General features: G+C 46.3%; 1 protein-coding gene across 1 annotated transcript in view; it reads right to left on the bottom strand.

The window, feature by feature from the left end:
* COPS3 (COP9 signalosome subunit 3) overlaps positions 1-9517 on the bottom strand; it is a 142582-nt gene extending 133065 nt beyond the window's left edge. Inside the window, exon 1 of the mRNA XM_086940858.1 lies at positions 8969-9517. Within this exon, the coding sequence (XP_086796984.1) occupies positions 8969-9023 (55 nt within the window). The 5' untranslated portion in view covers positions 9024-9517. The remainder of the gene's footprint in view (positions 1-8968) is intronic.
* Positions 9518-12917: the final 3400 nt, after the last annotated feature.

The raw sequence follows: 12917 nt of genomic DNA, 5'->3' as shown, positions 1-12917 counted from the left end.
GTTGCGCCATACCTTTTACACAGGGGGGGGGGATCGTTGTGGCAAATTGCTGGCCAACAGGCTTCGAGTAGCGCGCCAGAGTCAGCTGGTGAAGTAGATCTCTGACCCTACGGGGATGGTGAAGACGGAAGACGCTGACATTGCAGCCGTATTCCGCAGGTTTTACGCGGATCTCTACACTAGTGAGCTACCGGATGAGACGGCCATGGCCGCTTATTTGGATTCGGGCTCCTTGCCCTCCCTGGATCCCCTGCAGGCGGAGCACCTAAATCGGGATATCAGGATAGAGGAGGTGATTTCTGCCATCGCGAGGCTTAAACACAGCAAAGCGCCAGGACCGGATGGATACACCTCGCTCTTTTACAAAACGCTTTGTACGTCGCTGGCCCCTATCCTTACTCGTCTTTTCAACTCGTTTGCTGAACCGGGAGCCATCCCGCCTGATCTTCTACGGGCCTCCATTACAGTTATCCCCAAACCTGGGAAGGACCCGAAGCACTGTGGATCTTATAGACTGATATCTCTACTGAATGTCGATTTAAAATTATACACAGGAATCCTGGCCGCCCGGCTAGCCCCTCACTTACCCGGTCTCATAGATCCTGATCAGGCTGGCTTTGTCCCGGGGAGGCAGACGGTTGACAACACGAAACGAATCGTCCACCTGCTAGAGAAAGCCTCCCGGATTCCGGGGGAAAGAATGATGCTGGCGGTGGACGCGGAGAAGGCGTTCGACCGGGTGCACTGGCCTTACCTGGAACGAGTTCTGGTGAAGGCGGGCATAGGGGATAAGTTCCGCTCCATGATCCTTAATTGCTACAGACAACCGACCGCTGTGGTTCGCGTGAATGGGTATAACTCTAGGGACTTTAACATCGAAAGAGGCACTAGGCAGGGACGCCCGTTCTCGCCCTTACTCTTCGCGCTTTATATGGAGCCGTTCGCCCAACGGGTCCGCGACAATCCGGGGGTGCGGATGGGAGGGTTCACACGCGCTATAAGCCTCTACGCTGACTATGTCATCTTGTCGCTTGACGAGCCCGAACGGCCCTGCCGGCCTGCATCGGGGAGCTGGCCTCCTTTGGCGCGGTTGCAGGGTTTAAAATGAACATGGGAAAGTCGGTTGCTCTGGATATCTCCCTTGAGCCGGCCACTAGGGCCCACCTACAGAACCAATTTCCCATGCTTTGGTCATCAGAGGCGGTACCCTATCTGGGGATCCAGATAGCCCCCACTTAACTGGCCATGTTATCGGCCAACTACACGGCCCTGGGTGCAAAGATCAGGGAGGAATTGGGCCGATGGAACCGCGGCCCCCTCTCCTGGTTGGGCAGGATAGCCGCCGTTAAAATGACGGTCCTGCCTCAGGTGCTTTATTTGTTCCGGGCCCTACCGCTCCAACCACCGGTCGGGTGGATCCCGCAACTCCAGACGGATGTCTTGCGCTTTATATGACAGGGGAAAAAGCCCAGGATGTACAGGGCCCTCTCCCTGTTGGCCCCTGAAGCGGGAGGTTTGGGAATACCTGATTTCCGTAAATATTTCCAAGCAGCGCAGTTGCGTTATCTAGCGGAATGGAGTAAGTGGGAGTCCGATAAGCACTGGCTCTTCCAGGACCAGGCGGTGACGGGCAGACCCCTGCAGGAAATCCCGTTTCTGCGCCGGACTCACCGACCCAAAAACTTTTTGTTACAAGAGTGCCCCTGCGGGTCTGGGATGCCACTAGCATTGCGTATGGCCTCACCTCGTTCCCGTCGCCACTCACACCGTTGGTGGACAATCCGGACTTTACCCCAGGAATGGAAAAGGGAGCATTCACACACTGGAGGCAGGCGGGGTGTAGAGCCCTGTGTCACATGTATGGCCCAGAGGGGGTTGTCCCCTTCCCGCAGTTCCACCAAGAGTTTTCCCTCCCTGAGACCGAGAGGCACCGCTATATGCAAGCTCGCCACTGGGCTCTTCAACCACAGGTGCGAGAGACGTCCGATAGGCTTCTCCTACCGTATGAAAAATGGCTACTGTCGCGTACATCGGATTCGAAATTGATTACGGATCTCTATAGATTGCTACAACCGCCTTCTACACACCTCTATAATCCGGGGAGAGAACGCTGGGAGCGGGAGCTGGGAAGGACATTGAACCCTAAAGAATGGGAGCACATATCCTATAGAGCGAGGCATTCAGCATACCACATGGGTCTCACTGACACACTGACTAAGGTCTCCACCTATTGGTACTATACACCAGAGCGGGTTCACAAATTTGACTGTAGCAAGGAGGACACGTGTTGGCGGTTGAATTAAGTTTTGGCAACCATTTCATTCCTTACTGCTTTCAGAATTTAAAGAACTTACCTGTCCCAAATACCTCCGCCTACTGCGGCTCATGAGCCCAGCAACGCCAGCCCCGTGAATTGATGAGAGACTCGCTTTCCCTGTAGGAGGTGGCTTTGGTGTACTTTTTGGATAGGGACTGTGCACTGGACGAGGGGGGGGGGGTGTCGGGCCGGGGAGTTGGGTAGTTGGGGTGTGTGCAATGGACATGTCATCTCATACAGCGACAATGCATACTATGCACTGCTGTAATGGACTAGCACACACGAACTGCACCTGATAGTTCTTCGCCGGGGATGAGGCTTTGCCTGCCCTAACTAGTCGCTCCATGATGATGTATGTTTGTCCTTGTATGTGGTGCTGAATAAAATACTTTAAACCTAAAACAGTCAGCAGTGTGCTTGGAAGGGACTGGACTCCCTCTTTCTGGAAAAAAATTATATTTTTCAAGGGTCGTTTAACATTATTTGTAGGCTCGACTTCTGCTTTGGCTTTTAGATCCAAGCTAAACCTCTTGCTCAGCTCTCCCCTTGAGTTCTCGGTTTTACCTAATAGAATTTATTCACTTGTTGGGCGATCTCCCACCAGCTAAGCACAAATGGGAAGGCAAGTTGGGACATCCACTCACTGACGAACAATGGTCCTTTTGCTGTCGACACTGGGGAAATCTCCGCCAGTAGCAGACTGCGCATCAAACACTACAAATATTCACACCGTTTGTACTATACGCCAGCACGTTTACATCGCCTTCACTTGAGTGAGAATGATCAATCCGATAGATATGGGGAGGAGGGAGCTGATATCAGGCACTTGGCTTGGGACTGCACGCCTGTTTGCCAGTACTGAGGAGAAGTTATGCTGGCCTTAGATCAAATGACAGGGACACACGTTCTGGAAGATCCCCTTACTGCACTCCTGAGATACACTGAACCACCACTTGCGAAGATACTGTGATATATTTCCCTGGTGCTTCTCCTTGCTAAGAAGCGAATTGCCTGTAAATGGGGCAGAGGGAGGGCCTCTAAATTTACTTAGGTTTAGGAAAGTTTCAATTCTAATAATGACAACAAAGCAAGGGTTATATCCCATCTGAGGTGAAAATTAATTTGCTTCTCTGTATATGCTGTACTAACTATAGCAAAAATAATGTTTAGTAATGCTGCATTAACCATCGAAAAATGTATAGCAATTTAATGTTTTCTTGCCAATTTGATATTTTTAATGCTATAACATAGTTAGTAAATACAGCTTTTGAAGCCCTGCAAATGAATTATTACAATATTTGATGTTGCAGGTTTGGAATTTAAGTATAAAGTACAAACATATCTGCTTCAACAAAGCGGGCAATTTAGAGTCTTTATGGCACTTGTGAAGCAAAAAAAGAACTAGATTGAAAAAAGAGGGATGGATGGAACTAATACAGAATGTGAAATGAAAGAAATCATACAGAATGTGAAATGAAAGAAATCAGTAATTAAGACTTTACCAGGACCTACCGGGACATGTTTTATTTTTTTAAATAAATTAAATTAATAACATTTGTGATGCTGATTGCCATCAGCAGAAAAAGAAAGTTGAAAATCAAACAAACCTCATCTCCTTGTACATGACAGAATTAAACTTCTCTTCGCTCTAGCTAGGTAAATTCACATTCTGCCGATATACAATTTTTTTTCATTTTACACTTCATTAAAGGGACTACATAGGGTGAATAGATTCCCTGCTTTAAGTTACCTTTGTGTGACCCCCAATAAATCAATTACTTGGCCTACAATGAGGTAATTTTATTTCACTTTAATTTTGTTCCCTCCACATTCCCTCCATTATCAAGGTTAGAGGTAGTGTGCTCTTAGAATTTAAGTCACCTTTATAAAGGGCCTCTTTCAACACTTAGCCCCTTAAGTGCTGCTGACGGCCAATGGTCGTCAGCAGCGCTACCTCCCCAGTGCTGCGCACGACCATTGAACGTCCATTCAGCACTAGTTCTAATGGACAGCGCAGCACTGGGGAGAAATGTTTACACGCAGCTAAGGTGTTAACTGGAAATCACATCACACTTTCCCCACAAAAAGCACTTGCATATTATCAAGGTGAGCCTATTTATGTTATGTGACACTATATGCAGGTGAGTAACGATCGCAGTGATGAAGCATGCCACCCAATGGTAGCTGAAGCCCAGTATACTTTAGGTAATACTTCCTTCACCTCACACAGTTTTGGAGTAACTGTCAATCAACAGGAAGACAAACTCAGGATATCACATTTTATATTCTGGCTTGACCCTCCTATTCCGCACCCCATTTTTTTTTGTTTTGTTTTTTTAAACATATAAAGCGCTCAGGGGGGTGTCCCAGCGCAACGACAGGCGGCAGTTGCAGGTTTCAATAAAAGGCTAAGGGTTGAAAAAAGCCAGGTCTTCAGGATATGTCGAAAAATTGTTTCAGATTTAGCCATACGCAGGGACAGTGGCAGGTTATTCCAGGTTTTGGCAGTAATCACTGCAAAAGCTCTGCCACTCATTCTGGAAAGGCAGAAACGGGGAGTCATCAAGAGGCGGAGATGGTCCGATCTAAGTGAGTGGTTGGATTGACAATGCCTAAGTCGCACTCTAAGGTAGGCTGCAGCCCGACCCTGAATTGCTCTAAAAGCAAAAACTCAGCGACTTAAACTGGTTACGTTTCATCACTGGAAGCCAGTGGAGCTTCTTCAGGTGGGGTGAAATCAAGTGGTGATATGGGATGTTACAGATCAGCCTTGCAGTCGCATTCTGAACAATCTGCAAGGTATCTGTTTAGGTAGGCTGGAGCCCCTGCGTACAGACTATTTGCATAGTCTAGATGTGAGGTGATCAGGGCATGAATAATGATCCGACGAGATCCAAAACAATCAGAGGAGACCTGGTTTATTTAAGATTTGAAGGATAACTCATTGCCAAACCGAAATCCAAGATTTCTAGCTGAGTCCACAGGTTCCGGAGGGGGAGGGGGATTCAACTCAGATGGCCACCACCGTAGTGGCAGAAGGGGATTTTTTTGATTAAAGAACAACACCTCGGTTTTGTCTAAGTTGAGCCTGTGCATGTTTAATGACATCCTGGAGAAGATGTTACACAGACAGCGTATGAAATTGGAAAAAGCTGCTTCAGAGTGATCTTTAAATGAAAACACCAATTATGTGTCGTCAGCATAAGAGATCACTCTGACTCCACAGGATTCTACCAAAGTGGCCAGGGGAGAGAGATATAAATGACATCCAGGAGGAGATGTTAAACAGACAGCGTCTGAAATTGGAAAAACCTGCTTCAGAGTTATCTTTAAATGAAAACACCAATTGTGTCTCGTCAGCATAGGAGACCACTCTGACTCCGCAGGATTCTTCCAAAGTGGCCAGGGGAGAGAGATGTACATTAAAAGTTAGTGGGCTCAGAGCAGAGCCCTGAGGGACTCCACAACTCAGGGGTTTCTCCTCGGAAGCAAATGGCTGAATGGAGACTTGTTGAGTGTGGCCACTTAGGTAGGATCGAATCCAGGACAGAGGGATGCCCTGAATCCAGAGACTGTAGAGCAGAGGTCTTCAATCTGTGGGGCGCGACCCCCAGGGGGTCATGGAGTCCTGGGAAGGGGGTCGCAGAACAGATTCTGTCAGTTTGTCGTAGTGGCGTCAGGCTGATTGAGGATGCTCACGGCGGAGGCCTAATTCACACCGAGGGGTGAAAAACATCAAAGCCTCATTGACAAGTAAAAGGTCTATTAAAGACCTGTGAAGTACTCAGGTGTGGCTTTGTGTGTGTCCAGTGAAGCTGTTTCAGCCGGGCTCACATACACGAGGGGAGGGGCGGGGGGGCTGGGGGAGGAGGCTGTAGTCCTTTGAGTTCAATGGGCGTTGGGCGCCTGGAGCTGTGGGTCCCGCCAGTAAAGCACGTGAAAGGTCCTCATTGGTTCAAGTCCCACGAGCCCTAATACCTGGTCCCTGCGCTGGAGAAATGTGCCTGAGAGTCTGTTCTTCATGGTGAGATGTTGTTACAGCCTGTCTGCCACCCCCACCCCCCCCCCCCCACCAGCAGGGAGGCACAGAGATGCCCTCCATGAGAGAGGAAGAAGAAGGAAGACACAGAGATATACTGACCACCCCCATAAGAGATGCACAGAAAAGGTGGGTGAATAAATGATGGATGGATGAAAGGGTGGATGGATGAAAGGGTGGATGGATGTATGGATTGACGGATGGAAGGAAGGATGAAAGGGTGGACGAATAAAAGGGTGGATGGATGGATGTGTGAAAAGGTGGGTGGCTGAATGATGAGTGGATGGATGGATGAAAGGGAGGATGGATGAAGGAAGGATGGATGAAGGATGCATGTATGGATAGAAGGTTGCACGTATGAAGGATGGATGTGTGAAAAGGTGGGTGGATGAATGATGAGTGGATGGATGAAAGGGTGGATGGATGAAGGATGGATGTATGGATGGATAAAAGGTTGCATGGATGAAGGATGGATGTGTGAAAAGGTGAGTGGATGAAGGATGGATGGATAGATAAAAGGGTGGGTGGATGAAAGATGGCTGTATGGATGGAAGGATGAAAGGGTGGATGGATGAAGGATTGATTTATGGATGGAAGGGTAAACGGGTGAAGGATAGATGGATGGAAGGAAGGGTGGATGGATGAAGGATGGAAGGATGAATGTGTGAAAGTGTGGGTGGATGAACGATGGATGGATGTGATGTGATGTGATGAGGTCTAACAGGCGCATTTATGGTTGTCGATAGTTGTTGATGATGAGGAGTACCAGTTTCTAGAAACTTTTGTTGGAAGGGGGTCCTTACGCCTAAAAAAGGTTTAACAAGGGGGTCTCGGCATCAAAAAGTTTGAAGACCTCTGCTGTAGAGTCTCTCAAGCAAGATGGCATGAGAGACCGTGTTGTATGCCGAGGACAGGTCAAAAAGCACCAACATTGCTGCTTTACCTGCATCCACGCATTCGCAAATGGTCTCAGAAACCTCAAGAAGGGTAGTCTCAGTGCCATAAACGGATCTTAACCCGGACTGCGAGTCATGGGAAAGATGACGGGACTCATAAGAGAATCAATCAATGGATAGTGAGAAAATAGGCAGCGTCTCAGTTGATTAGTAACGCCCACTCGTGTAGGCTTATGATCCGATACTATGGAGGACACAATAGACTGCAATGTTTGTCAATAACTTACATCACGCCCTAATGCTCACATGTGGGCTTTAACCCAAAGTTAAGCAATCATATAACCATCACATCTCACTGATGTACTCATTTATAGCTCCATAAAGTAGTTCCTGTGTTCTGAATAGTCGATACAGTGGTTTTGGTTCACGGCTGCAACTGGGTAAAACCAATCTAGTTCTCCCTGGTTACTTAACAGTGCTTCAAATGTGGTTGTTCCCCTAAAAATCCCCAGCAGACTATGTATCACTATCTGTTGCTTGACACTGACCCAATGGAGTTGGTCTCTGGTTTTTCCTGGGCGGACTCCCTATATCGCTGCCTGATTGTTTAACAACGCCTCCAATGTTGCCATTGTGTGGACGTCTGTAGTTCGCTCTAGTAGTTTAGCACTGTCCTAGTTAGGTCGGGCCACTGTCACCGCTGGATGGATTCCATAAACTGCTTACCCTGGTGAACCCCACAGATGAAAAAAACGACAGCGATCACTACCCATCATGCAGTCCATTAACAAATACGGACGGTAACTACAAAGCTGCGTAAATGTTCACACTTTGTAACTAGCCAGGATTATGCGCCATGTATTAGGAGCACCATACTTACACAACGCCTTAAAAGCTCACCCAATATGTCCCATAAAGGCTAAACTACAATCAACACCCTTACATCCTCCAAGTTGGGCAACCAGTAATTTAACACAAAATGGAACGCATAACGGCAGAGAAGCAAGCAGTATGTAAATGACATACAGCGAAGATTCCCGTTTCACCTTAAGTACACATTTGACCTCGCAGTATGTGGGGAAGCTGTATATAAACATCAATATAACACATGATATGGGGTACGTTGCCTAACCTAAAAAACCTCACCATCCACCACAACACTGCAAACGTGTATGCAAAATAAAAACAAATCTGCCTATTTAAGATTTGTATATGTTTTGTGAGGTGACCATGCCGACCAGGGCTATTCTACCCATAAAACGAACACGTCTGTCTATTGGCAATCAAAAAGAAAGTACGGCTATCAATCACTACAGCAATCAATCTGTGGGTAACAGGAGAGTAGGGGGGCCCGGCCAAAACTTACTGTCAACAGCTCAAACATAGAAACCTCAAAGAGCGTGAATGGGCGGGGCCTTGTCCAATGAAGCAACCATGTTGTGGTCAGGCGAAATGTCAATACCGCATCAAAATGTAACAAACCGGTGGGATCGTCTACAAAACATTTATATAGCAATGACATTTCGCCTGACTGTGGAATGGCCGCAAAGCAGGACAACAGGTTTTAAGGCATGCGCATTATGTTTTCTAGCTGCCTGGGTCTCTCGAACAGAAGAGGTTCTCTCACTCCTTCACGCGCACACAAGGAAAGGAATGAAGGAAAGGAATGCAGGAAAGGGTCGCGCACAAGGGTAGGGAAAGAGATTCTTCTTTTACCTTGAGAAGATAACTGCCGGACGCTATTCACGAACTGCTCCAGGGCAGACGCCATCTTCGCAGCCACCACCTCCTCCTCCTCGCTCTCTATCCTGTAGAGGGGCTCAGGGATCCACTGGCTGCCGGAGCCAGTGGGGGAGAGGAGTGAGGGGAGCCACACCAGTTGCGCTGAGAGCTCAGCTCTCGGCAGTAGCAATCACGAAGCTTCAGCCGTTGGGTAAGCGTGTAAACCTTCCCCCACTGCGCATGCGCTCTGTCTGTGTGAAGGGAGTTGACTAGCTGACCCACGGAAGCCGACGAGGATCGATTGGAAGATTTTGTTGTTGTTGTATGTAATTTTAGATAACGCGAACTCAACCCGAAGGTATTGAGACCCATCACATGAGCATTTACATTACACAATGTCACATTCACTTTTTTACGCAAGGGGACGTTTAGAATTTTGGAATCGGAGAATTTTGAGCCACGGTAGATAGTCGAACCCAACCGGTTCCGTAATCTCAAAGTCGGCAACACTGGCCTTAACTCCTCATCCTCTCCCATTGATTGAAGTTAGCATAGAAATGGAAGATAGACTACAGCGCTTGCTTCAAAAGTTGATTAGAGAAAAATAATTTTTGCAGTATTTCCTGCACCATTCCAAGCGGCCCTCTAGAATTCAAAATTTGCAAACATTTGTGACTTGAATTTTCAATTCTTTAAAAGACTGGGAGGCAAGGGTTATGCTTCTCTATTCTTAACCACTTTATTTTTCAGCAGCCAATCACAATAAACTTTGAAAAAAACACTAAATATCCCATGATGATACTCTATAAACACGTGACCAACCATAGAGTAGGTGCCCTATATAACACCTTTCTCACATAAACGTATCCTCTTTGTAAAGATCTCAGAAAAACAGTTCATGCAATTAAAAATTATCCAACGATAGAAACATCCAGAATCAGGATCCTGTAACAACAGGAAGCCCTTTCTCAAGTACAGTCAAGGTAAGACCCAATGTGGGTCTTCTTCATAACTCCACCAACGGGAAACGCCCCCCTGGGAGAGCCAAGATCGACATAATCTTTTTGTCGAGCATGAAAGCTGGGTGGAGACCTGGGGATTTGTTTTAACAACCCTCCAGCTAATGACAGGTGGACTGTGGTGCCCAGTACAGGAGCGTGGGAGCATTTAGACCAGGGATCATGTGTGTGCAGCAGTGGTGAAAGGAGGTGCAAATACTGAAGATGCTCCTCCTTTTGACTGTCTGGCTCCTTTTCCCCTCATGTTCTTCCTCCATTGGGTCGGCTCCCTGGTTTTCTTTGGACTTGGCCCTCGTAACTTTTGGACTGGAACTCAAGTGCGCCCCGCCATTTTGGGACCCTCTCCTGTTGTCGCTCTTGCCCTGGGTGCATCTTGCCATGTTGAGATGGTTTCCATCGATGCCCATGACCTGGGTCCGCCATTTTGTTGATTCTTGTCCTTTTCTTTGGTCCCTTGGATTCCATCCTGCTGACCTATAGACATTTCTCTTACGCTGGACTGTCTTATCTCCTTCTCCCCCTCAGGTCCCCCTCTCTCCTCTCACCAATCTCAGCCTCCAACTCTTCTCCCCCACATACCGCTCTACCCCTTTTTATTTTAATTTTTTATTTTTTTTATTTCTCTTTTCACTCTGTAAATATGTGATATATACTTGTCCAAGCCGAATCGCTGGTAAAATGGAATCCTGAGAAAATCTGCTATTTGTATATATATATGTATATAGAGATAACTCTAACCACTAGTATATGTAGTAGACCTTTGTACTCACTACCATCCCTATCTGATTCTTAGAGTTTATCCATTTGTATCTCTTCCTTGAGTGACTTTACAACTTGTACATTTGCATTTTTTTCTATTTGTATCTCTTCCCTGTGTGACTTTACAACTTGTACACTTACAACTTTTTTCCTGTTTGTATCTTTTATGTAACTCATATAATCCTAAGTCCTTATGTATCGCAACTGGTTCTTTTGTAAAGCGCTCTGACACCTTCGGGTAATGTTCGCGCTATAGAAAATCGCATTAAATAAATAAATAAAAAAGAACATCCGGAAGTCGATCTGACCTCTCCATGAAGAAACATGTCTTCACCAAACCAGGGGCCCATAGCCCAGGAAGTGCCGCCACTCCAGCGATCATTTTCCATCCAAACCTGAAAAAGGGAAAAGCAAGCCGTAAAACTGATTTCACCAACATGTCACCAAACCAGGACAATTAAATTAGGGAGGTAATATTAGGAAACTGATCCATTACATACAATAGCTGTACAACACATTATACATTGGGTGGGATAATCCTCGCCTTGTGTCCTTAATAGAATTGAAAATTCTTGTCACAAATGTTTTCAAACTTTGAATTCTATGTCAGGACTGGATGCTCCAATTATGCTTGTTTAAAGCTTAGCCACCCAATCAGAGGGGGCCCCTGAGGCGAATAGGCCAGAGAAAAATTAGGGGGAAAAAAGCAGGCTACTCAAAACAAAATTTGTCTACCATAATACTTAACATGCGCTGTAAGTCGCTAATATACATACACCCAGGGAGCTGGCCAAAAAGACAAAGGCTTGTCACAACGCAAAAATTAGAAACATATCAACATTTATTGGTAATTCATTAACATCTTATTTGTCACCTGCTTTGGCTAAGAGTAGAGGGCCGTATTAAATTCAAGGCCCTCTGCATCGCCTACAAGGCAGTGCATGGCGTCGGTCCAAAGTTTCTGATTGAAGCGTTCCAGTTGTATAGCCTCAAGAGACAGCTGAGATCCGCCAACACCTGCCTGCTTCCGGTACCTCGCACGAGAACGGCAACCTGGGGAGACAGGCGCTTCTTGGTTGCCACACCCAAACTTTGGAACCTTCTGCCACTCACCAAAAAAACTGCCCCCAATCTGATGAGCTTTCGTAGGCTCTTAAAGACATGGTTGTTCAACCAGTAAGCCTGCTGCTCGGTCTCTCTATCCGCCACATGCGCCGAGACACCTTCGGGTATTTGTTTGCGCAATAAAAATCTCGAAAATAAATAAAATAAATAAATAAAATGAACGTATATAACATCCCACACCACACTCACACATTCACACCAACAATTTCATACCAACAGATTCGTACTCTCACGTACCAACACTTCCTGAAAATCAGGACTTCAATCATACTCATACCAACAATACAGGAGATAAGAACAGATGGACCAATTGTAACAGATAAAGATGACAATGAAAATAATCTAAAAACAGATGAATACATGAATACTCCAACATTTAAGTGACACCAAATATATCCAGGGTCCTCAAGATACATTAGAATTAGGATGAGAACCAAGAGTATAAATCATGAATTAGATGTGGTCTACAAAGAAGAAACAAGGCTGATGTGCGTTTCGTTGATCGACCCGGTGCGGGTCTCACCTTCCTCAGGGCAAAGAGATCCAAAGGCGTGGCTGTGGGACGAGCCAAAATCTGGAGACCGACTAGAAGGACCTCAGGTTCACAGAACAAAAGACTAGGATTAAAGTAGAATACTTATCTCTATAGGAAACCTAAATAGTAATGCAGGAATCTAAACAAAAGAAGGGGAAGACTCAAATTCGGGTAAGTGTGACTTATATAGAAGAAGAAGAGAAAGATAGGTCCTCCACGTATATTAATGGAAGCAAAACTCTGTCTTGAGGTTACCAAAAGCAATCCAATCGTGAGTCCGGTTTAATTCAGAGGCGCTGATGCAAGGAAACGCTCAGGGAAAGGATGAAAGAATCGCAGTCAGCATCCAGGGCATAGGAGCAGGGATAGTGATAAACGTCTGAAATAGCGTCCCTCAGCGTAGCATGCCCGTGTCAGATCTTGTTTTGAGTAGCTAAAGCTTAGCCACCACCACAGAAGCTACATCAACAATGGGTTTACAATAACATGTTTTAAATGTAGACTC

This window comes from Lissotriton vulgaris, chromosome 10 (assembly GCF_964263255.1).
Source record: "Lissotriton vulgaris chromosome 10, aLisVul1.2, whole genome shotgun sequence".
NCBI lineage: Eukaryota > Metazoa > Chordata > Amphibia > Caudata > Salamandridae > Lissotriton > Lissotriton vulgaris.
This window is presented reverse-complemented; position numbering and strand designations above follow the sequence as displayed.